We start from the raw sequence: 27,645 nt of genomic DNA on the forward strand, positions 1-27,645 counted from the left end.
ACCAAAACTCTTTAACTTCATCTCAAATCAGGCAGGACAATGAGCTCAAACACACATAAAAACTGATTTTAGAATGGATGAAACATGGTAGAATACATTTTCTGTGATGATTATGACCTTCACTCAAGCTATTATAAAAAAACTGCCAATTCTGCAAAGAAGAGCAGACAAATATGCAACCAGATGGTTGCAAAACGTTTGTGGTTTAAGTGCATCGTGCTGAATGGCATCTAACTCTATAGTAGTGGAAATGTATGCATATAATTGATTTTGCATAAATACCAGAGAATGTCAAATGTTTGCAACATATTCTTTTTTTAAATTTAATAAACCTCTGTTGTATCATCATTCCAGCCAGGAGAAAGAACGGCTCAAAGAAATCATGAAAAGGTTAAAGTTCATGATATTCATGTCCATGATGTTTGTTCGTTGTTTTTCTATCATTCACTGTGTTGTAACTGACATGTGATCCACAGATTGGGCAGCTCAGTCTAGCCGGGATCTTCAGATGCATGCTTCGTTTTCTTCATTCACCATTCAAGCATATGTGTTTGTTCATTGTCTTTACTTTATTTCAAAGCAGATCACCACCTCTTGCATGGGACAACCCATTTGGCTGACTCTGTTATGACATTTCCATAAACCCCCAGTGTCGAACAATGAGAAGAGATCCAAAAAGGCGGGCATGATTAAACATTCATGTAGAAGCCTTTAAGGGATGTCTTCCTCCGAAGTACAAAATATAATATTCATGTTGCCCTCGTCCTTCAATCTTTCATAGTCACAAAAATGGGTCAACCAAATGTTTCAACTGTAGGGTAATGAGGTGTTCTAACACATACTGTATATGTAGGGCATTGTAACAATATCCACACCCCTTTAAACATTTCCTCAGTATGTCATATTAAAACCACACATTTTTATGTATTTAGGGGGAATTTGAATCCAAATGAAATTGTATGTGATTAAGGAGGTAAAAACCTAATTTGTGCACATGACAAACTACATTGTGTTGGTCAGTCACATGCAGTCCCCAAAAACTACACTACTGTTTGTGGTTACAACATGGCATAATATGGAAAAACTTCAAGATGTGTAAATGCTTTTGCAAGATGGAAAAGTCTTCTCCACTAATGCTCCCAGCCCACCATTTCTGATACAATGACATAAGTAAAAAATGGTTACTATGTGTTTTACACATTAGCAACTGTGTCCGCTTTCAGTTCACGTCTTGTCATTGTGGGAGCTAAGTGCATACCAACTGGGATCAGCTGCTTCTGTCACTGAAATTCACTGAATAGCATTTTTGTGTCCTTGTCATGTGAATGCATGCAGATTTTATTTCCTTACTCAAATTGGAAAAGTCTAGAACAAAGTTTTGAAAATTACGTTTCATGAACCAGAAGGAAGTGAATCCAGTTAAGTTCCCTGTGAAGAGAGGAAGACTGTGGGTGAAACCATTGTTAGTGGGTTTTGTATTCTGTAATCAAAAGCAACATATGTATCTTCCAATGTCACCATCTCATGCCAACCATGTCAAATTGAAACCCAGATCCTTAAACAAGAGGAAGACTTTTTCTCAAAAATCTCATATCATTTTAGTTATTTTCTTATGAGAGCTAGCCTTCATATTTTCAGTATCAGATGTTCTGATGTTAAAATGACATCACACTTACTTCATCTGCACAGGGAAAGGAACAAAACTGTGACACATTTTTCAGGTTGAGTCACAATGATACTTACATAGCTGAGCTTCTATAGGCGGAGAAAAGCTGAGTGTCTTTAGGTGTTTCTCCACCTGTCATTCAGGTTTTTCAGGTCTAGGAAAGAGCAAATGGTAGCTTTTAGACGAGGGGAGGGAAAATGCTAGAGACCTGCTGAATAGTTGCTGAAGTTCATCCACAGATTGGGGTCAGATCTGACCAAAAACTGAAACAATCAGCTGAAGAAACATTAGTAATAATTATTAATCAAAACTAAATCAGTTCTGACCCAAAGAAACCAGATAAACTCAAACAACATGGGGTTTCTGACACACTTTTCCACACATTTAGAAAATACGACATTTGTACACAAATAGTATGTGTACTGAGTTAAATGTTTCAGATTTTTTTTAAGTGCTGTGACTGTGTTGAGCAATAATGAAAGCAGGAACAGACCTGCTTAAACATGTATTTCAGTGCGAAGATGTATTTAAATTCACTGCCCAGTGAGATGCAGTTATTATAACGTATGAGGATGGGCACGTCAAAAAAACGTTTTCAAATGGGTGGCTGCTTGTGATCTTGGGGTGGTTGATAAAAAAAGAAATAAAAACTCTGTAATAGATTATCAGAATTTATACTGTGCTGTCATATTGAGGACCAGGCTGACTGACTGCCCAGACAGTTAAAAAAAATGCAATGCATCATAGACTGTGTATTTAGGGTGGGGCCAGGGGACAAGCCCGCAAACCTGTAGGAGCTATCGTCCTCCTGACTCCTCCTTTAAGTGGCGCCTCTGATTTAAGGCTAACATTTCTGTTTTGATCAATTGTGTTTCAATTATCTAGCAGTTATTGCATTTACATTAATAGTGATGAGCACAATAATTCAACATGTGCTAACAAAATAAAATGTTTAAAGGCTGTCTTAAAATAATACCTGAATATGAAATAAATATGAATACATCAACGCAAAACTACACATATGCTCCAGTTAATGGCCATTGCTTGTCTGTTCATTTAAATTAAACCTTGTATGTATACGAATGAGAATTACAAATCAGAACAAAATCTACAAACGTTATTTCATGAGCCTGACCGAGCATGTTGCTGAGTCTTTCAAACACCCCGAGGTGCATCATTCAAATATCTACAAACCAGACACACTGCCATTGTTTGAAGGAGCTGCCTCAACATATCTGATTCAGAGCTTATTAAATAGCTTGAATAATGGCTCAAGATGGGAATGTTCAAGGCTTTCTAATTGTCCTGCATTAACTGCATATGTATATTTGATGCAGCACAACTCTGGGTGTTACATGGGACTCATATGGGTCTCAGAGCCCGGGCCCACTTCGTAGCAAACAACCCTGGGCAAAATCCATATGGGGACTACATGCATATGTTGCCTGGGTTAAATTGAATATTAAAGGTACTTTAAAGCATGTGTCAAATTAGGCCTTGTTGTCCTTGAGGCAAACTTCAGTTAGTGGAGCATTCATAATTTTTCTTTGCTTTATTTACAGACAATTTATAGCTGGTTGCAAATGCAACTAACATCTTAAATGGAAAAAACACACACAAAAAAAACAAATAATGTTTAAAATGTCAGCAATGAGAGGAATCTTTTACCTTTAAGAACTTCTATTAAAAACTTTTTTTTTTTTATTGCAGGAAGATAATTAACCCTTCTTGGTAAACTTTCACACATTGATACGCTTGTGGGATTTGATTTGCATTCGTTCTGAGTTTCATGAAGCTTTATGACATACGTGCGGCTTCACCTTATTCCTTATCTCCTCCCAATTCTGTACACATTCCTGTCAGAAAAAGCCACTGGCGGACAGGATCAAACCATCTTTGTGGGGGGCGCCATAAGCTTTTAATCAAGGTTTCGTGACATGTGTGATGTTAGACTTTGAATTGAACATAATAAGATGTTACAATGTCGTATTTAGACATTTTTCTATGATTTTTAATCCCATTTAAAATGACCTGTTTATTATTTGGAACAGAGTTGGGAAACCTCACCCCCCCCCCCCTGCTGCTACATTTTGGACTCGCTCTAACTCTGCCATGTTGGATGGAACTGGCTCAGGGCTTCTACAACGGCAGGACTTCCAAGGAAAGTTTTCACCTCATCCCGTCTTCGCTCTGTTGTCCCAGTTTGGACCTCATTTTGAGGATTTAGGAGACGTCAAAACAACATTCCTACACTGTGCTCATTTTCCTGCAGCTTTATCTCGGCGGAATACTCCGGCGCCGGTGTTAGGAGTCGGAGGCAGGCCACGGATGACCGAGGAATTGTTTATGGATCTTTCCGGGGCTCCTACAAGCAGTCAGCGGGTGCAGACTTCATAAACTGATCCTTAATAATGAGTGGAATCCCGTCGCAACGGCGGCAAATCAACGTCGGTTCCTTACTCATTTCACCACAGGACAATGAAATCCTTTTTAACCACCTTGGCAAGAAATGCACCGTAAGTTTGTGTTATTAAATTATTGTATAAATGTTTGCTAAGAAGAAAAAATGGCTAATGTCGCTAACTTGTACCGTCCTGAGAACTGATTTCCAGCATTTCGGCGGCGTGAGTTTGTGGCCTACGATTTTAAATGTTTGTCAAGACTTCTAAGTTAACGAGCTGATTTGTTTTGACAGGCGGTGGGACTGTTTTGAGCTTGGGGTTAAAAGATAACTTTCAATCCATATTTTTTGTTTCCGTTGGGTTCAAATCAAAGTTGGAGGCTGAAATCATCCAGGAAATCCTGCCATTCCGCTGTCAGTAGCTTAACCGCAGCGAGCCCGGAGTTAACACAGCCTGGTGTCGGGGATGTTAAACCAATCAGCGGAAAAAGGAGAGATTTCTGTACTCTCATTACACAAGCTGGCTAAAGCCTGCTTGTTTTCGGGAAGTGTGCGTCCACCGAGAAGAATGTGCAAAAGAGCAGAGCTGAGATCCTTCAAATTTTCCTCCCCAGTGCAGTGCAAACCAGTCCCAAAAATATCTGGGAGTAGCCTCCTGTTCCTCCACGACGAACTCAGTTCAGATCACAATAGTGCAATGTTATGATTCCGTTTTATGAGATAATCCCATATTATGTAAGACATCCATCATGTTACTGATTTATTTCATGTCCTGCTTGTCAGAGGTGGCTCTGGCATGCGTGACCCCCTGGATGAGACCCTTTTTTTGTCCCCGCCACCCTCAGTGACCTCAAACCACATACATTTGCTTTGAAAGGCCCTCTTTAAGCCATAATCCAAATGTAATCATTATGCTTCCAATCTCTATACACAGAGAATACCATTGACTTGTTGATGGCAGGTGGTATAATTTTACAAATTGAATCGTGGACCCTACCTCTTGCCCAATGACCGCTGGAGATGGGCACCATGGCCCTCCCCTGCAAGGATAAGCGAGGAGGGATGGATTGAAGCTTATTTAAAAGATGCTACAACAGAAATTGGAATGTGCCATCTACTGAAGGCTTTCATAAACCAATCGAAACGGGAAACAAAAGAGACAAAATGCTATAGTTTCACACAAAGCAGGACACCACATCACCCCATTTCTCAACAGTTAATGGAGGAGCATGCACAACTCTGTGTGGGGCCTACTACCATTGACAGAACCTGCAAGTAAACAATAAAAAAACTCCTTCAAGGTGCAAATGACATATAACTCTTTTTACTGCTCCTGCTGTCCTTAACTTAATACCACCCAGGACAAAGAGCAATGCTGCCCGTATTTAAAATGGCTAAAACTCCCTTGCGTTATTTCTCTGTCTGTCTCAGGAAGCACTATGTTCAGTTTTTGTGGCCTCTTGGTGAGCAATTTGCAGCAATTTTATGGAATTGCAACTAGAGATGCACAGAGATTTGTTTTTTTATTTTTTATTACTTTTTTTCCCAGGGGAGCAGTTATCAGTTTTTCATATCGGAAGCAGCAGCTAGTTACCAATTTTATGCCCTAAATCGTACCTACGGATGATAATGCCCAAGATTCAAAACGTCACAAAGAGTATCAATTCAGTTTTCTAATATTTTGCAAGCGATAGTCCTGAGTACTGAAGTCAATGGTAAAGTGGATCTGTTTGTGGAAAACAGACTGGTTTCCAGATGGCTGTCCGCATTTCAAAAGCCAGCATTTTAAATTCCAGCTCAGAAGGAAAGAGAGAGAAGCTGCCTTCCTGTTGTCTGCTGAACGTCTCACTCTCTTTAAGTAGCAGCCTAAATGAACTGTCAAACTTCCTCTGTAGAAAGTGCAGTTTGCTTTAAAATGTCTTTATATACCGTTTGTGTTTCCTCTGACTGAAGAGCCTCACTGACACCAATAATGGCTAACTATAAGCCTTCTTTATTTGGCAGCAAAGACAAACCAGTTGAGAACATTGTTTTCAGCACAGTTCGGTAGCGCTGAGGGATTGTTCGTTCACTAACTGAAACGATCATCCATTTCCAGTCGCCAGCTGGCTTTTCACTATATTCTCCAATTACAACCGTTCCAAAATCTGAAACAACCTTCTCACAATCTTCACACACTGGTACTTTAAATAATGCGTACTTTGGACTGGGTAACTCTACAGATTTGTACTTTTTGACTTTTTTCACAAGTCTCTTCACAGGTTTAGCTCTTAAAACAAGGACAAGTGGAATTAATACTTCAACTAGCTTGCAGTTGAAGTCGTTGTCTTTCTGTCTTTAGATTTTATGACATTTTATTAGATTCCATCAATTATTACTTATGAATCATAAAGTCACCTAAAGTCCAGCTTTTGGACTGACTTTTCTCCGATGAAAGCACTGATGCAGTTTTTATGCTTTTAAACCTGTTAACACAGAATTCAGTCCTGTCCCTCTTAATGCATGCATGTGTGCATAATTGTCCACGTCGGTCTCTTTTCTCTAAACGTGGCTTTTATCAGCATTTTGGGACACATTTAATTCATGGTTTTCCATATTGGGCTAATCCTGTGAACTCACTGCCCTGTCTGCTTTAGAGGTACCCCTTCTCAGCACCCTAATTTAATTTGCTGACTTCTGCTGAACTTGTTGACCAGCTGAGGAGGTTGTTCAGTCATTCAAGTCATTGGTGTTAAGGCAGGGGTATATCCAAAACATGCAGGTCATTATGTCATGAGATCTATGACTTGAAATGATGCAAAACTTTGCTGCCAGATAGCCCAAAATACATTTTTAGGTCATCACGAGTCACCATGAGATTCTCATTATGAGGACATCAAGTGAAAATCCCACATTTTCAAAATACTCAGTAAAAGTGATCCAGCTGCTTTAGTTTAAAATGGAGGAGTAACAGTTGTTACTGATGCTGCTAAAAAGATGTACGATTTTAATCATTAAATCGACGTCAGCTGTACCATGTACTCATTTTTATTATGATACATAGACTTAAGCAAAAATGAAAATTGGGCACCCTCTAAATTTTGTAGTTTTAATGCAAACTTTCTTTCTGCGCAGAATATTAGTCCTTGTGCACAATAAAACTGCAATGGCAGCTTTATTAGTCAGGCTTTCTGTTCTGGTAGCCAGCCTGCAGTTGGAACATTTGTCTTGCTTGAAAGCGAGTGAAGAATAGGAAGATTTTTTTACATTTATTTATGCATTTTTAGCCATCTGTCTGGCAGTGTGCAGCCACAGTGGTGGAGGATCAGGGCAAGAAGATGATTTTTTAAATTTTTTTTTTATAACTCTGTCTTTAATCTGTGAATTAAACAGTGTTTTCGGTTGAAGTAAAGGTGAATCAGATATTGCTGTTTCCTAGTTGCTTTAACTGGGTCTGATCTCAGGTTAGTTCCTCATAGCGACCATTGTTTCTTGTATATGTCTGCAGTGCAGGTGCTCGAGCAACTGAGAAATGTCTCTTCCTCTTTACAAATATAGACTGACCAGCCGCAGGTAAACCAACCATGGTTTCTCTGCTCAGGTGTGTGCAGAAATATTTGCTTTGGAAAAAATCCCACATGTCCTGCCTCATGACACGCTTGGAGGAGCCTGCACGAGGTCACACAGTGACATGCCTCGCCTCCTTCATTTGTTTTTACATAAGCGCAAAGATTTCTAAGGTGTGTCCGACAGCTACGTAACCTGTTTGAAATCCAGCGACGGCGTTCTTCTGGCTTCCTGGCTGTGTTATCTTGCAGCATGTGACAGAGACCTCGGATCAGGAACATTCCTCCCAGGCCCACACGCTTGTTTCGTTTGTGTGTGTCGTCTCATGCAGAGAGAGACAATGTGTGTGTGAGACAGAGTGACGGATGGCGGCGAGGGTCAGACTGGAAGTGATTGACGTTATGTGTCTCCATGGTGGATCTAATTAGAATGGCCAGCAGTAAGCGATGTCCTGGCTTACAGAATGATTGCATATTATGTAATGTACTTATTATGCAGAAAATGTACGAAAAGCTGGGCTGCTCTATTAAAAATTTCTTTTTACAATAAAATCTAATTATAGAATTCTATTAGAATTCAATTTAAACTTGATCCTTTATAATTGGATATGAATTGAACCTGTTTGTCAACATTGTGTTAAGCATTCCAATTTTACACATTATCTGAATGCGCACTTGTCCCCATTTCTGGATCCCTATAATATGGTGTCTTTGCCCTTTTATGTGGTTTAATCCCATTTTAAAAACATGCTAGAGACGGTGTGGGTCTCTCTAGTTGGACGGAGCATAAACTAGCACTCCACCACCAACACATGTCCTAAAACAGGCTGCCAGGTCTCTGTTGTTTTTTGCTGACACAGATTATAATAGGGTTCTTATGCAGTCTGGAAAAGTAATGATTTTGATTTGTGTATTTTCAGGTCTGAATAAGTTTGGAAAAACAATAGAAGAAAATTGTATTGTTTGTATTTCATTGCCTAAATTGCATGTTTTTACTTCCTTCCTTCATTGTGTCATTTCTTGCTTCTTTCCTTGTATTTTTCCTTTCTTCCTCACTTATGTTCTGTTTTTTTTGTTGTGTTTCGTCCTCGTGTTTGTCCTGTTTCTGATGTCTTAACTTCCTTCCTTGTGTTATTCTTTTCTCTATCCCTCCTTCACCTTTTTTCTTTGTTTCTTTCTTTCTTCCCTGACTTCTTGTGTCCCTAATTTCTTTCCTTTCTTCATTCTGTGTTTCCTTCTTTATGTCCTTCCTTGGCTTTCTTTTTTGCTTGCCTTCCTCGTTTGTGTCCTTTCTTCTTTTGTCTATTTTGCATTTTTTGTAGCGAACTCCTGCTCTCATTGACGTGCTAGACACCCACAGGTAGCTAAACAACGAACTCACTGATTGGTTTGGCTCGTTAGTATTCCTCCTGCTGTTTTCAGCATCAGAAGCTCCGTCTTACTTGGCAGAAGGTGGAAAGGGTCCAGTTCGGGGTGTGTGTGTGGACTGCTTAATCAGCAGTCGTGTCCTACAGGAAGCCCTGTGGTCGACCTCCTCTGGATTTTCCTTTTGCTTTTTGCTGTTTTTCATATTCTCTTGGCTTTTTGTTCTTTTTCCAGCTCATATTTTCTACATTCAGCTTAAAAGTCAAGTCAACTTTTAGACATTTGAGTACTATTTTACCAATTTCTTTGTTCACATGCAAATCACATTTAAAATGGCCCCCATTGCCATTTCATTTATGTTTCCATAGCTTTCACTGAGAGCGACTTGTAGAGCCTAATGGCTTGAGAGCAAAATGTAGTCCTCTTGTTCTGAGTAAATAAGGACTGACTGTGCAGAATTTGTGCTTTGGTTACATCACTGGATTATCACTGTCGCATGTTGAAGTAGTACATGATCGAGAGGCCGTTTGGTGTTGAGAAAGCAGCTCCGTAAGCGAGTGTTATTCTTGGATTTATGGTGATGTCACATGCACAGCCCCCCCCCCCCCCCCCCCCCCAAACACACACACACACACACTTCTTGCAGCCTTTAGGTCTGTCAAGACAAACCAGAGCTTCGTGAAAAGATGAAACACCTTGACATTATTGTGTTGCAATAGAAATTATAGCGCCTATAAGAACAATAAGAACATGCTGCTTCTGTGTCTGTTGAATTCAACATTTCTGCTGGGTGACATTTATTTTTGTTTGATTTGTTGAGCAGTCCATGAGATGTTGATGCAAGCAGTAATTCCTGGAACCGGAGTTCAGTAACGTGGACCAAAAGCCCTGCCGGGTATTTCCTCTCCTGATGCTCCTGCTTTCATGTGTGTGTTTGTTAGTGGCTGTGAAACCGGAGCCCCCCTTTGAGAGAAACACCCTGCAGCAGCATGTAAAATCTATAAGAGGCTAATCCGGCCCTTATGATCTCACTTCTGTTGTGCTCTACAGGTGTGTGCATATAGAAGACTTTACACCCTGCAGCTAATGGGTTTTGCATTCTGTATGTTGAACTCCTGCAGCAACCACATGAACGTGCCTTAACAACAGGGTCCACATCATTAGTCAGTCTGGCAGACCGTTCTCCAGAGGTTGCTGGGGTGTCTACTTTGCTTAACTTCATAATGTGTGTTAAGGGATGAGGTGTTTGCTTAGTTTTATGGTCAAATCCTTTGTTACACTTTAGGTGGTGAGTAACTGTTCCAGCTTTTAACACCTGTTATTTGTGTTCTTGTAACTATAAAAATGAAGCAGTATTTGGAGAGATTTTGTTCCCCATCGTTGTCTTTTTTAGGGGTGTAATGAGATCTCGTGATATCGAAACCGGACATTATTTGTGGTGAAGTTGAAGGGAGTTCAGGTCCAGCTGGGTCGGGTAAATATCACTCGGTGCAATAAAATCTACGGACATAAGAGCTGGTCAGTTCATGATGATAGAATAAACTGTAATTGAGGCCGTTTGCAAACCCCAAAAACTCTGTGTGTTTTGGATTGTTGGCTTTTTTCCCTCAGCATATCTATAACTAGTTAGCCCAGTTGAAAATACTTTAATTTCCCTTAATGCCCATACAGGATGTATAAATGTGGCGGCTGTGACGCCAAAGCTCATGGCTGCTTTGTTTGAAAGGCTAAATAATTTCAAGTAGCTCCACTGTATTTTAATCATCTTGATAACATAGATAGGTAATGAGAAACATCTCCTCACTATGATGCCCGAGGCCCCGATTCAGTCTTCAATGGCTTGAATTCATTGTTTGGGGGTTCTCTGATAAACTGTCTCAACCTGAAAAACACTTTTACTTTCATTGGACCTCAAAATGTTTTCCTTTTTTCCCGGCAGTGTATTCTTTGGCAGATTGTAACGTCTTCAGAACGTTTTTCAGTGGTGGGACTTTGCGGGGCGCACTTGGCGTCAAGTAATACCTGTAAACCTTCTCTGATCACGCTGTGGCTGAATCTTTATCATTTTAGTTATTCAATAAAGTCTTTTTTTTTCTAAATTCATACACTTATTTTGCTTTTGTTTTTCATTTAAAAGCTTTTAAGATCATGTTAGCTGATTATCTGGAAGCACTCTCAAGCTTTTCTGAGAGAAATGATCCATCACCTACATCCTTTAATGAGGGCCTCCGGTTCGACTCATGTATTTTCTCATACCAGAACGAATGGCATCACTGATTGCAATTTTAAGCATGAACATTTCAATGGACGAGTCAGTGACAAAGAATCATAAAACTCCTAAAAACAACCATTAATCCGGTTAGTGATGTCCTACTGCTGTTATTTTAAGTGCAACTATATGTGTCTGATTACAGAGGGTTAAGCAAATGTCTTTATTTTAAAATACCAAACGTTCAAACTGCATAAAACACTGCCTGATTTTTTTTCTCCACCTCTCAGTCTTTTCATTTTGTTTTTTCCCCTGCTTCCTCTCCAGACGATGTCTTCAGGAGTGGTCCAGGTATTCACAGCAGACCGAAACGGCAGCTGGAACAGAAGATGCTGCGGGGTGGCCTGTTTGGTCAAAGACAACATCAGGCGCTCCTACTTCATCAGGGTCTTAGACATCAGGGTAGGCGCAGATATGACCACTCTCATTTCAGCAGATTGCACGTGACGACGTCAGTGGAGAGTGCCCACTGGGACCGTAAACTGAGATTTACACCCACTTAATTCCCAGAAATAGCCTTTATGGTGTTGTTTTGATGTCTTTTAATTAACTGTGGAATATATTTTGTTTAAGAAGCAGCCTGTTTTTTCTTTCTTTCTTCCACAGGAGGGTAAGACGATGTTTGAACAGGAGCTGTATACTGGCTTCACTGATAACCTACAGAGACCTTACTTCATCACATTCGCTGGAGATGTAAGTCGTCCTTCTCCGCTTTGGGTGTCCAGATTTAAACCTAATCTTCTGTCGTTGACGGGTTTTCTTACACGATGTGATTCGCTTGTGTTTTGTGCCATTTTGTAAACAAAACAGATCTTTAGGTAACTTTTACTAATTGACCTTAAACCATAAACCAAAACGTAAGAGGTTTACCTCTATATGTTGAGTGAACATCTTGTTGGTGGGTGCAGTTGCTCAGACTCCAGCAAGCTGTGTGAGAGATTTCTTGCGATGGCAATGGAGCTACGTCCGCTCAGTGTGTGCGTCATTAAAATCAGGGTGGTGATTAGCTTTTTCTTTTTTTATGTTTTTGTGCCTCTGCAGACATGCCAAGTGGGTCTGAACTTCTCTAGCGAGGAGGAGTCCAAGCGTTTTGATGCCGCCCTAACAGAGGTGACGGTGAAAAGAAACAGGAGAACCGGTACCACCTTACTGCTTATTTCCCTGCTAAAACCACCACTCGTCTTGAGTGCCTTACAAATGTTTTCACACACTTTGAGCTTTTTTACATTGTGTTGTTTTATTGGGATTTCATGTGATAGTCCAGCACAAAGTAGTACATCATTTGGAGTGGAAGGAAAATGTGTGACTTTCAATCCAGTTCATGTATTCTTTTACTTCCACTTTTCAATTTTGGGCTACTTTGCATTAGTCTATTGCATAAATCTCCAATGTGGGTGTACTGTGAAAAGGTCCAAGGGGTGCAAATACTAATTATTTAAAAACAATATTGGTGCATTTTAACCTGTAATTTAAACAATTTTACTTTCTTTAAGCTGATTTCAAGCCAAAACTGTCACTCAATTATTTCGATGAAAAAAATGATTGTTGACTTGAACCGCTATAACAAATGAGAGCACCAAATTAAATGCATGTCTGAGCTTGTCGATTTTTAATGCACTGATCTTGGCAAAAACGTTTGTTTTTTTGTCTAGGGTCTGTCTCTACTTTTTTTTCCTCTTCTTAAATAATTTCCTCCATTCTCAACCTGTATGTAACGCCATTAAGGTCTTAATTCAACAAGTGCCTTTAGCAGGATGATTCAGGTGCGGCTCGGTAAATTTAAATATCATCTAAAAGTTGTTTCATTTCAGTACTTCACTTATGGATTAATTTCACACAGTGATATATTTCAAATGCTTGTTTCTGTTAAATGTTCTGGTCACGGCTTAAAGATAATGAAAACATGAAATCCACACGAAATCCAGTATTTTAGAAAATTACAGTAGCACACAAGTCCAATAAACATACAGTACAGACCAAAGGTTTGGACACACCTTCTCATTCAAAGAGTTGTCTTTATTTTCATAACTATGAATATTGTAGCTTCACACTGAAGGCATCAAAACTATGAATTAACACATGTGGAATTATATACTGAACAAAACAGTGTGAAACAACTGAAAATATGTCTTATATTCTAGGTTCTTCAAAGTAGCCACCTTTTGCTTTGATTACTGCTCCGCACACTCTTTGCATTCTGTTGATGAGCTTCAAGAGGTAGTCACCTGAAATGGTTTTCACTTCACAGGTGTGTCCTGTCAGGTTTAATAAGTGGGATTTCAAGCCTTATAAATGGGGTTGGAACCATCAGTTGTGTTGTGCAGGAGGTGGATACAGTACACAGCTGATAGTCCTACTGAATAGACTGTTAGAATTTGTATTATGGCAAGAAAAAAGCAGCTAAGTAAAGAAAAACGAGTGGCCATCATTACTTTACTACCTGCTCTGCACACTCTTGGCATTCTGTCAATAAGCTTCAAGAGGTAGTCACCTGAAATGGTTTTCCAACAGTCTTGAAGGAGGAGCATTCAACAGAATGCCAAGAGTGTGCAGAGCAGTAGTCAAAGCAAAAGGTGACTACTTTGAAGAACCTAGAATATAAGACATATTTTTAGTTGTTTCACACTTTTTTGTTCAGTATATAATTCCACATGTGTTAATTCATAGTTTTGATGCCTTCAGTGTGAAGCTACAATATTCAAAGTCATGATAATAAAGAAAACTCTTTGAATGAGAAGGTGTGTCCAAACGTTTGGTCTGTACTGTATATATTTTAAATACGGAAATGTTATGTTATAGCCTAAACAATCATGGGAAGTCTGATGAGTTGACAGTTGTCCACCAGACAGTCCCTGACACCCTCCACAAGCAGGATGGAGACACAAAAGGTAATTGCTAAAGAAGCAGACTGACCACAGAGTGCTGAAACCAAGCATAGTATTGGAAAGTTGAGTGGAAGGCCTGGAGAACATAAGCTATGATTAATGCAAAAGGAGTGCTTATACTGTGTAGTACAGGGATGTATTTTTCAGTAGGACATTTCTGTTTTTAAAAATCAGATGTATTTTTTTTATTGGCGTTTTGCAATATTTAAAATTTACAAAAATTACAAAATGTATGTTTTATTAGCTGTAAGCTGTATGCTTGAAATATATCACTCTGTGTTGAATCTATAATATGAGTTCCATTATTTTGATTGAATTACTTTAAAAATAATTAACTCTTATTTGTTGAGATGCTCTATTATTTACTCTTTTTGTCACACAATAAATGGCGGAAATATTGTCTTTTAACAGTTACTCTTCAACACCACTTTAAATTGTTATTTTCAGTCTTCAGATCATGCTCTGTCTTATCTTTCCCTTCGGACTTCTAATTTACCCATGCCCTTAATAAACTTACTATGAGCACTTTTCCATCACTGCTATTGTCACAAACTTGATTAAAAACATTTTTTTCATTTCTGTGGTTATTTTTTTTTTTTCTATCTGTCCCTTTTTAAATCTTCTGCGTTTTATGACTATCGCTATTTCCTGTTTAACCTTTTAACTCCTGGAAGACAAACTTGTATTTTGAAGCTGTCTTTTCAACCTTGTTTTCTCTACTTGTGTTTTTTTTTATATATAGGTATCTGTTTTTCATATTAGATGAGTGTCTGGTCTCCTAAACACACTAACTGAACAGTTTTCTCGCCAGCTCCGCTCCACCTTCTGACCCCTGCACTGAAAATGCTAAAACACCTTGCTCCTTTTTTCCACATCTGCGCACCGTTTGGCGCTCGCTCGCTTTCTCCTCTAATTATTTGAACCACTCGTCAAACGCAGGGTTGTAATGATATGATTTATTTGTGTTCACAGAGAAGAGGCGAGACCCTACAAATGGTATGTTTTTGATTGTATGTTTTAAAATGGTGAATATCAATTTGTCATTTATCTTGACCAAACGCTGTGGTGATCGGTTTTTTGCGGCGTGGCAAACGACTTGATGATTATTGCCCCTTGTAGTTGCAGGAATCCATGACTCAGAGCTGGTTTCCTGTAAAGACAAATTGTTTTTGTTTTTAGTTTTAGCTTTTTTAGACCATACCGTTTTATTTGGGGAATCTAAAGGAAGAGTTTACAAGTATTTTTGAAAAGTTTTTTCATCCTTTTATGATTTCCTTTTCTTTTATTTTGTTTTTGTCCTTCTTAAATGTTTCAAATTATCAAACAAAATTGAATATCAGCCAAAGATAACCATAGAATATATATAATTTCATTCATGAGGGAGCGAAAAGCTACACAAACCAGCTTATCCCCTGAACTTAATGACGGTTGTGTCACCCTTGGTGGCAACAATAGCCATCAAACATTTCATCTCGATGAATTTTGGCCCACCAATCCGTGTCCAGGCTTTGACTAGGCCACTCCAAAACCTTTGATGGTGAGAAGAAACGGGAGAATTTTCGTTTTTTGTGGGCTTTGGATAATTGTCCTGCTGCACAACCCAAGTGTGAAGGTCACAAATTGTTGGCTGGACATTCTCCTTCATGATTTTCCATTATAGAGCACCACCATGTTCTCTTTCTGAAATGCTTTAAAAAAAAAAGCTATTTTAACAGAGATGTATTTGATTTTTACATCCACTGTATGTGCAGAGTTTAAGTTCTCCTAAATGTGAAATTAGGGCTGCATTAATCTATCTGAGAGAGCCAGCCCTTTTCTGTTTCTATCTGACCTGTTCTTATTTTCCCATCATCCCAGCTCTGGTTTTTGCTGTCCTCCCACTTTCTTCTTTTCTAATGCTGCCTGTTCCAGCTATTCTTTGCTCATCGATGACCTCAGCTGCTCTTTCCCCGTTCGCTCATCATTTAATCTGTCACCATTTTCATCCCGTCTCAGTCTCTTACTCTGTCTGCTTCCTCTTTTTCTCCCATCCTGCGGATTCATCATGTTTTAGAAACAGATTAATATGGGATTATGGCTGGGTGGGTTTTATTGGTTACGTAAAGGCCAGCATCACTGTGTCCGGAATAACTTTCTGGGATTAGATACATTTGCGTATTTTGGAGGGTAAGACCAGGAGCTGGTAGTAGCGGACCGTGGCAGACTAATCGATCCTGGCATGCCAAACTGGGCGTTGTACTCCTACCAGCTGGGAATGAAGTAGAACGGATATGTCAGCTGCTGGCTGGCCAAATGTTGGCTGTTTTTGCTTTGTCGATATTGGATATCTTCCTTTCTTGTTCAGCAATTAACTTGCCATTTCCACCTGAGGTTTATGCGGACCAATTTGGTAAACTGGGGCTAAAAACAATCGGAGCTTCAAATTTTTATTAAGCTGTATATCTTATTATCCTCCTCCTTGTGAAACCTGGTCTCATCTCTAGAGCCAAACAAGTGGACGTTCTTTTCTATTACCTTTGGAAATCTTTTTTTGATGTTTTACCTGCTTGACATCTTCTGCAACAGAGGTTTTTTTTAACTGTGAAAGATGCAATGATGTTCTGCACGACCTTTCTTTCTGCTCCCTGTGAGGAGCTTCATTCTGAGGGTAGGGTTGGAGGAGGCGCAGCACCTCAGGTAGCTGCTTGTGGTGGTGGGTTGGGTCCAGGCTGTCTTTCCTCATTTCACTGCCTGGTTCTCCCTCAGGACGAATTCTACTCGTCTCTTTCTGACCCCTCTGCTCAGCTCTCCGTTCACACAGAGGAGCGAGCTCGCAGCCTGGGGGGTAAAATGCTCGTAGATGTCGGGTTGAGCAGCTGCCGGGCGGGAGAATGCGGGCGTGTTTGGGGCAGGGTGGGAGGGCGATGCGGTCAGTCAGCGTCATCATCGCCCAGCCTAACTCCCGAATGTTTCTGTGAAGAGAGCTCAAGTAAGCAGAGTTGACAAAGACAGAATATGGCTTTAATTCTTAATCATAGGAGAGGTTATGACAGCCTACCTTTAGTATTAATAGAAAAACTCAATATTTGTCCATTTTAACCTCAAGAGATTTCCAAATCAATTTCTTTCTGACAATTTAAGTTTTTTTGAATGTTAGGTCTTACTTTTGATTCATCTGATTACCTTTTAAGGTGTTGCAATCACAAATGTACAGTGGCATCTAAAAGAAAAAAATTTATTGATAAGGTAATTTTTTAGTAAATCAGTTTATAAATTGTGACCCAAACAATGTATTAACGCATCACACGTAGTGTCATATTTTAAGTGTTTATATTGTTATAACTTATATCTTACAGCTTTTCTTTCCTAGAAAATGTAAATATAACATAAGACCAGTTATAAAATGTTATGTTATGGCCTACACAATCATAAATAAAGCTGCTGAGTTGATAGTTGTCCAGTCAACAGTTGTCCATAAGAAGAGTAAACCACTAATTATTATTCCTGAAGCAGCTGATAGCTGTATCCAAGCATGTTCATAGAAAGTTGAGTGGAAGGAAAAACTGAATTATGTCAACCTCTATAGTAAATATCATGTGTTTTTGGATAAAGGTCCAGTAAAGATCCAATTTATTTTTACATGTAAATTCCCAGATTTTTCACTGCCACCATCTTCAAACATGCTCAGTTTTTTTCTGTGCGTCCTGGATTTTCACAGTTACTAAACTAAAACCTATTCTAATATTATAAGGACTTATAATATGATATTTCAAATGCTTTGCTTTTTTTTCACCACCTTTCATGAATTTGTCTTTTTTTTTTTTTTTTTTGTCTATTTTTTGTTTCTTTGAACATTTACATTATTGGTACCATTACCATACTGTCACTGTTTCTCCAGGACCTGCGTTGCCCATGGCTACCATCGACATCAAAAACCCAGAAATCAGCAACGCTCATCGTTTTCACAACAACTCGCAGTTGAACAGCATTGTGCACGCCTCCTTTCCCAGGAGGATCAAAAAGGACAACGGGAAGAGGAAGAGGCTGACCAAGGCGGACATCGGCACACCCAGTAACTTCCAGTGAGTAACCTTTGGTGCAACCGTAGTTGATTTAGTTTCAGGCAATGGACAGACATTGTCAGCACAACCCAGCTCCCTGAGGTTCTCTGTCCTGTTTAGTGTGTATAGATTTTTGTTGTTTCAGGTTAATGAAAAGTAACCCTATGTCCCAGTCTAAATCCACTGGCTGGTCCCCATGTCATCATACTTCCACCACCATATTTTTACTGCAAGGATAGTGAAATAACGATTGAAAAGTCTGGAAAATTATAGAATTTTAAAGTGTGAAAAAATAGCATGATCTGTATTCCCTGACCCATCACTTAAATATTGACCTTCTTTTCTTCCTTACTTATTACATTCTTCCTTTTTTCAATCCTTCATCTTCCTTCAGTCATTCCATCAACCTTTTTTCCGATCCTGGCTTCAATCGCTTTTCTTCAATTTTCTTAAATCTTTCCTGTCTTCAACCCCACCTCTCAACCTTTGTTCGACCTTTTCTTCAACCCTGTTTTTTCAGCTCTTCCTTTCATATCTCTGGAATCTTTCTGGAATTTCGCCTTAAATTGTTTGAAATCTCTGTACAATACTTTATTCAGTTTTGACAGGTTGCAAAAGAACCACATTTTACAGTAAACAGCCTGTTTAGTCTTGCCTAACTACCTTAACTTACACTCTTTCTGTTTTCTCCCTTACAGGCATGTTAATCACATAGGATGGAATCCAAACACTGGCTTTGACGTAAGCAGCATTGATTGAGTTGATGTCTCTTTGTGTGTCTTCGCATGTCACAGTGCATGACGGAGACCTGTCCGTCAGTCAGGCATGCCTCTTTGAGGCAGATTATTTAAAACTTAATATCAGCTTCTAAACGCTAATCCGAGCTGCGTGCACAATCCTGGGAAGGGCCGTGCACCGAGATTTTGAGAGGGAAGTGAATCAACCTGCATAATCTATAGCCCAAGCTCCAAATAGCACAATCAGTAAAACTGCAGGATGATGGAGTTTTGTTCATGCAGGGCACAGTACTTATTGAGCCTAGAAATGAGAATATTAAGCACAGGCAATTTTTGCTTAATAAATTAGGGAACCTTTTATAGCTCTGAGTAATTTATAGGGTGCTAAATCTCTTGGCTCAAAGGTAAAAAGGCACTATTATTGGCTGCACATATAGAAGCGTTTTTTGTTTTTTTTCCTCTATGCATTATTAAAGAGCTTAGTCTGGTATCGGCTACTTTCAGTCATGTTAGGTTAAATACAGATTTCTAGATGACAGGAACTTTTTCATAAGTGCAAGCATCGCAAATATGGACAGAACTGCGGATTAAACCTCACCTTTGTTTCGTCTTCAACATCGTACAGTGATGAAGAGCTGCTCAACATGGTGTTTTTATTTTATGAGCCAAAAGTCAAGGTCAGAACTGGTGTTCAAACATTCACCACTAGGTGGAAGCAGAGCAGCAGGTATTTTTTTTTCTCATGTCAAGAAGTTTCTTAGCTGGAACATTAATCTATAACAGATATAATCTTTTTAGTCTAGATGTTTTTTATGGTTGATGCCAGACTTTTTTAAGAGAATCAGATTACATCTATGACTTTAGGTTGCAATGTTGTTTAAATTGTTCAAGGATCTCATACCCCTTGCATTCCACTCCATTTTGGCACGCTGCGACCACAAAGTTTATTGTGTATTAATTGGATTTTATCAAATAAAAAAATAAAAAAACATGGCCTGTGTTTTTATTCTTTACTCAAATATTCCCCAACTACAGTCCAGGGCTGCCAATTGCCTTCAGAAGTCCAATATTAGTAAATAGTTCATCTGAAAGGAATTTAATCTTGGCTTTTATACAGCTTGTCTGTGCTGGCCTCAAAGGTCACAGAACATTAGTCATGTTTGCAGTTTGCCACAAGCTTTGTTGGCGTTTACAGCAAACATGTGGAGGAGGGTGCTCTGGTCATATGAGACCAAATATCAACTTTATGACCTATGTGTTTAATGGAAGTGTAACACTGCACATCACTATGAACCCACCTCTTCTACCAGTTCACTTGGTGGTGACTGCTTCATGCTGTGGGGATATTTTCTTTAGCAGAGTCAGAGAAACTGCTGATAGGAATATGGATTTAGCTCAAAGTATATTCATGCGTTAGAATGGCCTAGTTCAAGCCTGGATCTAATTTCAGTTGACGTGTGGCAAAACTTGATAATTGATGACCACAGACACTCTCCATTCTTTTTACCTAAGTTTGAGGTATTTTGTGGGACAAAAAAATAATAGTTTGTGGTCAAAACATAATAAAATGTGAGAGTTTGATGGGTATGAATGCTTATTTGCAATTAACTGTGTATAAAGGTATGTATTAGCTTTATGCGTGCCTCTTTCTCCCCCTGCTGTAGATGAATAACTTGGACCCAGAGCTAAAAAACCTGTTTGATTTGGCCGGCATCTCCGAGGCTCAGCTGAAGGACAAGGAGACTTCGAAGGCCATCTACGACTTCATTGAGAAAAATGGAGGCGTGGAGGCCGTGAAAAACGAGGTACGGAGACAAGGTAAGACGGTCACACTGTTGCAATCAAGGTCTCCGCTCAGTGTTTACATGGAATTTAGATTCAACATGATGTTTCCTTAGGAATGAGGAGCGTAAGCCAGAATGAATAGAAAAACAGCTGCTAAATGAATATAGTCATATACACTGAATTAGAATATTAAAAATTGTATGTATTTCAGTAACTCGGTTCACTAAGTGAAACACATTATATTTGATAAATTGCACACATATTGATGTTTTCAAACCTTTATTTCTTTTCATTATGATGATTTTCCACTTACAGCTAACGAAAACACATTAAAACATTTAACATTGGAATATTACATCAGAGCAATAAAAAAAACTTAATAATACTGAATTAATATTCTAATTTATTGAGTGTACATGTTTTTCAGGATCATTTGAAATTCTGTTAAATGGGTTGATTGCCGTAAACAGTCTAACTAGTGTGGTGGTTTTATCCCCAGGTCCGCCCAGGTGGAGCGGTAGGTTTCTGTGCATGACCTGCTGTGAAAGCTTATTATGGCGGTGCATGTGCCGTTGTGCTAAGAACTCCACCATCAAGTGTTTGTAGTTACTGCAGAAGTTCTGTGTTTGCTGTTTATGATACTCTAGCTGGATGCCCTGCCACCAGTCTTGCTGGATACATTTTCCGACGTTTTATTGAATAACTGCAGAGCGTCCCTTTCCTTGAGAATCTAAAGAACTTCAAACTTCTGGTTGACTTTGTTTAACTCTTTGCATGTAAAATAATGCAGGAAGGAATTTGGTTTTACATGCAGCTGAAACTTGGTAGCATCTTGTTGGTCAAGTTTTATATACCTGAACTGTTTTGTCACTTTATAACAACAAACTTCCAAGTATTTGGGGGGGATTTTATGTGATAGACCACCACAAAGAAGTGCACGTTTGTGAAGTGGAAGGACAGTGAGTCATTGTTTTTTACAGATAAAAATCTGGAAAGTGTGCATTTGTGTTCAACCCCTTGAGTCAGTACCTTGTGTGAGCACCTTTCTCCACAGCTACACTTCCAAGTCTTCTATGGTCTAACAGCTTTGCACATCTAGAGCCTAAAACCTTTTAATTTTAAAGCCCTCCTACTGTTTCTCTAATTAGATTTCGGTTTGGACTTTGACTGGGCCCCCCATAACATGAATACCCTTTAACCTAAACCATACCATTGTAGCACTGGCTGCATGTTTAGGCCTCACTCTTATCTCAAATGTTTGCAGCCTCTAAAACGTTTTCTTCCAGGATTGTTGTGTGTTTAGCTCCATTCTTCTTCCTATCTATCCTGACCAGCCTCTGTGACCCTGCTGAGGAAATGCACCCCTACAGCATGATGCTGCTACTACCATTTTTTTTTGCTGTGGAGGTTATGTTTTAAGGGTGAATGTTGTTAGTTTTTCTTCACAGGCCGAAAGTTAAATTTACGTTCTTTCTGTCACATTTGCCAGGACAACTACATGGCTTGTGGCAAAGTGGAAACGAGACTTATTATTGCTTTCTTCTGGCCAAATTTGAGGAGTGCAAGACTAACGGTTGTCCTATGAATAGATACGTAGAAGGAGATAGAATCCCTGCAGCTCCCCCAGAGTTACCATGGGACCCCACGGCTGCTTCTCCAATTAAAGGGGCTTTTGGACGGCGATTGACTTCAGCACGACAGAGCTCTAAAGTCATTCATTTGTAATGCATGCACCATGTAATACTGCTTGAGCAAAGCACACATGGAGTGTAGTACTTGCTTTGCACTCCAAAGGTTGTTGAACTTTGACCACAGTGCAATGTGACACAAACGTATGAGACAAAAGGTATTTATCAGTTTGCTCCAAATGGAGCAAAAAGGGACCCGACGTTTTGTTCTATCACATAAGATCCCGATAAAATACAAACGATGTTGTAGTTGTAGTGTGACAAAGGTCAGAATACTCTGCAAGGTGCTATGTTTACCAGTTTTACTAACATTATTGACATTAGCTACAGGAAAGGAAGGCTGATCCTGTTTGGCTTAATTTTATTATTGCATGGTTTGGCACATGTAAGATCTGCAGAACTACCAGACGTTTTGGTCTGTGAAATCTCTGGTGATGGAGATCCTCCTACAGTCCCATCACAACAGGGAAAAACTTAATGAAATTTGATGGTCATAGTAGCTGTCACTGACTTACAGCCATGAAAAGTGCCAGACATTTTATTTTCTGTTTTATTTTGTTCCTTTAGCTCCTCCACCACCTCCATCCAGAGGGGGCCCCCCTCCTCCTCCACCCCCATCCCAACATCACAGCTCGGCTCCTCCACCTCCTCCTCCATCCCGGCTTACACGAGGTGCCCCGCCACCTCCTCCCCACTCCAGACCTCCCGTCTCTGCGCCCCCACCTCCACCTCCATCCCGACCGGGTATGTCCGCTCCACCGCCTCCGCCACCCAGCAGAGGATTTCTCCCGCCTCCCCCCACCCCAGTTCATGCCTCCATCCCTGTGGCCCCACCGCCCCCACCTCCACCGCCTTCTTCAGCTCCATCCAGCAATGGCGGTCCTCCGCCACCACCTCCTCCCCCGCCTCCTGGACCTCCTCCCCCACCCTCTGTGGAGGCTAACGGAGGGGAAGGCAAGTCTGCGCTGCTGAGTCAGATCAGAGAGGGAGCCCAGCTGAAGAAGGTGGACCAGAAGGAGAGACCGGTGTCCACCGGCGGCAGAGACGCACTTCTGGACCAGATCCGACAAGGATTCCAACTGAAAACTGTTTGTGTTTATTTATTACTCACGGTATCTCCAAGTCAGCTGTGTGTAACTGTATTTCAGCACTTATTTTGATTTACCATCTTTACAGAGGGATGATAACTCTGAACCAGCACCTGCTGATGCAGCCCCTACAGCTGGCATCGTTGGGGCACTGATGGCAGCGATGCAGAAAAGAAGCAAAGCTATTCACTCTTCAGGTACATACACATTCGGTATTTGCAATCTCTCTACCTTACATTTGTATAAATAACCCAAACCAAGTATATAATTGTAACTACATCAGCCTGGGCTTCACTCAATTGAATAAAAATTAATTCTACATAATGTTTCAATCACAAATGTTTGAATAATATCAGTTGAAACATAAATAAGTGTAAAAAAAACTACGTTATTTTAGATTAATTTTTTATTTTCATTCAGTTTACCGTATTCTGTATGTTTATAGCCTGCCTTCTTTCCTTCTATTCTTCTTTAAATCTTGACCTCTGTCGAGGTATCGCCTGTAAACTCACATCAAACCTCTATTTATGCTCAATAAGTGGACCGAGAACTAGAAATTTGAAATGGAAATTATGTAGGAAGCCCCACAAATGTTGACTTCTTGGCTATTACACCCCCTGCACAGTAGAGGGCGTTTGTGGATTCTCTTTACAGATTTATTTGGGTGGTGTGCAGATCATGAACCTCCCAGACTGACCATACATGTTCACATGTGACATTACAATATTATTTCACATATTCGTCTTCGAAGAGTAACAAAAAGACATTTGTGGATGTTTTTGTTTTTAAACATTTTCATATGCAAAGAGGGTATTATTAATAAGTTTGTCCCGTAATATTTTATTATTAGATTATTTTAAAGCGATCATAATCGGTACCTTGCCAGCATTTGTCCTCCAGGTCTTTCTAATATTTTTCTTCCACATTGGAGGCTTTTTTTTTTTTCTTTGTTTTCACTCCAGTACCAGACCATTATCAGAGGAATAATTTATTTGTTAAAAAAATAAACTCGGACCTTAGAAATAATCAAAAAAATTTTTTCATTGCTCTTGACCTCTCCTCTATTTTTTTATTTCTCCACAGATGATGATGACGACGACGAGGATGACGAGGACTTTGAGGATGAGGATGAATGGGACGACGAGTGAAACTTTTATTTTTTTATTTTTTCCCCCATGACACTAAAATTTATCCCAGTTTTTCCAAAATAAAATCGATGAATTCGTAATTAAAATTATAAATGTTCTTTCAGTTTGCTGTAAATTTTTTTTTGCCTTTATGCTTTTTTTTATTAATCTGTGCAATACGTCATTTAATCTGTTTGTCAGTCTAATCTTAGAGGTTGTTGTTGGCTGCATCTCTCTCCTGATTGGATCATTTTCTTTGTTGCTATACGGCTTTGACCTGTATTCCCAGATGTGTTGATCACTATCAGTTTGACATTTTTCATATCTGCTGCCTCCTATCTTTGTTCCCATCTCCTCAATGTGCAATTTTAAATGTCTCTGAGTTGAAAGTTTGCTATAATTCTTTTCTCTTCAGCGATTGTTGGGAGGGACTTGCAAGATAGTGAGACAAGTTGCCACAAATTCTTTGTTATTTAACATTCTTAGAAAGGGAGAAAAAAAGGCTATTTTCATACCGTGTTGCTCTGTAGTTTATTTTTACATATTCAAATAATTCTAGTTTATTGGTTATATTTTCTTGAAAAAAAGGAAAAGGACGACAATACTCTTTGGAATATTTAGCTCCATTCGCTGCAGACTAAATTTTATTTAAACTTTCAGTCTTTCTATTTTTGCACAGATTAAAAAATGAGAATAGAGAATATTTGAAGGTTTGCTTCATGATTTAAAGTAGATGTGCTTTAAGTATGAAAAGGTGAGCTAGTAATCGATCACACTACAAACAGTAATAAGGGTAGCCCACAGTGTTATGTTTGGCCTCCTTTTTTTTTTTTATGTCCGCAACACTACAGTTTTAAACAAATCTGTGCTCATCATTTTTTTTCTTTTGCAGTAGAAAGTGGAGTATTAATAAATGCCTGTTCTTTGTAATCAGGTAATTCATCCTGTGATGCTAAAATAAAGATATTTTAGTTTTGCACACTGATTCTTCTACTGGGTCCCCTGCTACATTTATGTACACCCCAAATGCTGGCACATATATTACTTAACACGGGTCTGCAACCTTTACAATCCAAAGAGCCATGTTTGCCATCAATCCAACTTAGAATTTTTCATAAAAGAGGATGGAAACAAAGCACATGGTTTCTAACCATGATAGATCTAAAAAATATTACTGGTACTTTTTGTGACATTCTGTTGTGAAAATTCAATGCAAATATATCATGTAAAACTGGTATTTAAAAACATTAGCTGGTTCTTTGTCATTTTTTGTCAATGTGTGAGGGCCAAAAGAGCCACATGTGGCTCCAGAGCTGCAGGTTGCAAACTCCTGACCTAATATAACTTTTATTCATGGGATGTAACATTAGGGAATCAACGCATAACAAAAATCAAATTATCATGTAGACATTTTCTATTTAAGTTTGACTTTACATTTTAAAAGTGAAATTACTGTTTAATAAAAATAATGAATTTTGGGGTTTATTAGAGGTATGCATTATTACAAGAAACATGAGAAAAAATTTTTAGCTCAGCGGTTCTTGCATTATTGTTTGGACATGAGACAAACGTTATATACCAGTCAACAGTTTCCTAATGTTGGCCATTATATGCCAACCGTACCTTAGTTTTACTCTGAGGTCAAGGTAACGTAGACCTGCTTATGGTTATTATGAGGTGCTGGTCACTTTGCTCCTCCACCATTTCGGTTTTTTAAAATGTCCTGTGTCATCTGCTACGGGACATTTTGTACCATACACGTCAATTTTAGGCGGCTTTATAGTATAAAAACATTGCTGTATTGTAAAGCTATCTAGCTGGGTTTCAAACACCTAAATAAGTTTGAGTGTTCTCTGGCATTTTCAAAGTAGCATCTAAACAATCAGAATATCTCATATTTCTGATTATGATGCAGTCAAGTTCAACTCAATGGTGCTTGCATCATCTCTTAAACAGATAAGCCCATCTCTGCTATGGTCAGTATAATTTGTTAAGGTTATGTTACAGAAAATGGACACTATCTGTTCGCACCTTCAACATGTTTTTGTTTTTCATACCCAGGAACGTCAGCTACAAAATAAAATATATTTTGGGCATGAGAAGGTCCCATCTGTCACAGGAAGTTTCCTCCTGACTGTCCATATTCGTACCTGTTTAGGAAAGTTTTATACCTGCTTTGATGAAAGATAAAAAGGTATAACTGTTGTATAGTAGTCCTGAAAATACAGAAATATAGTCTGTATTGGAAAAAACATGTTTTTTAGTGTTTAGAACCTAGCCATCCAGCTAGCTTATAAACTGTTAAAAAATAGACCTTCCTTATAGGTCTTTTTGCATTTCAAAGCATTTTATTTGGATAAAAAATATTTTGGGTTAGAAGACAGGAATTTCAAATGACTGACCTGAGCAACAAAAACCAAAGAAAAAAGAGATTTACTACGATCTCCAGCCCATCTTCCCCTAGCAACACCTTATGTTCTTAGCTGCAGAACAGAATGGTAAAGATGTCATCCATTAGTTTAAAATTTACATTTGGCCTTTTTAAGATGACAATGCTCCATCAGTCAAACACAAAATGCAACAATTAATAATAGTTAATGTGAGGTTAATGTTATGGGGATTTCTTTCTACCCCAAAAAGTCGAATAGAGGAAAAACTTTAAGCTACGGTCTCCCAGTGTACATTTCATACTAACCTTCTCCTACCTACTTTGACTATAGATAAAGCAATTTTTCAAAATCTGCCTGTAGTCTACTGTAAAGAAATATGGTTGTATGACTAAGAAGTATATGTCCAGCATGAGGTTGCTTACAGGAGTTTAAAAATGTAATACTTAAAGTCAAGCGGCCCAAATGAGCCAAAACAACAATCAATGAACATTGGATGTGAAGACAGAAGTCTGAGTCTTACAATATCTCAAAGCAATCAAAATACTTGACAAACAAGAAAAATAAATGCATATTTTATAGGTAAATACATGGATGTGAAATTTGTTGACAGTGTAAAAAATATATTTCTTCTTAAGGAAAATAAAGCTGACTGCAAAACA

General features: G+C 39.0%; 1 protein-coding gene across 4 annotated transcripts; it reads left to right on the forward strand.

Moving 5' to 3' along the window:
• The first annotated feature begins 3,766 nt into the window (after positions 1-3,766).
• Positions 3,767-27,645, forward strand: waslb (WASP like actin nucleation promoting factor b). Of its 4 annotated transcripts, XM_047389451.1 has the most exons (12): positions 3,767-4,182; positions 11,514-11,648; positions 11,853-11,939; positions 12,288-12,384; positions 15,104-15,127; positions 18,009-18,192; positions 18,870-18,912; positions 20,573-20,726; positions 21,193-21,210; positions 22,949-23,469; positions 23,558-23,666; positions 24,553-27,645. In XM_047389451.1, exons 1-12 carry the CDS (start codon positions 4,078-4,080, stop codon positions 24,615-24,617), a joined length of 1,542 nt encoding a protein of 513 aa, XP_047245407.1. In that variant the 5' UTR covers positions 3,767-4,077; the 3' UTR covers positions 24,618-27,645. The 4 variants fall into 4 exon arrangements, with proteins under 4 accessions (XP_047245407.1, XP_047245410.1, XP_047245411.1 ...); XM_047389454.1 differs by lacking the exon at positions 15,104-15,127; XM_047389453.1 differs by lacking the exon at positions 21,193-21,210 and having other exon boundaries at positions 3,769-4,182.

Source organism: Girardinichthys multiradiatus, chromosome 17, assembly GCF_021462225.1.
Source record: "Girardinichthys multiradiatus isolate DD_20200921_A chromosome 17, DD_fGirMul_XY1, whole genome shotgun sequence".
NCBI classification, from domain to species: Eukaryota; Metazoa; Chordata; class Actinopteri; order Cyprinodontiformes; family Goodeidae; genus Girardinichthys; species Girardinichthys multiradiatus.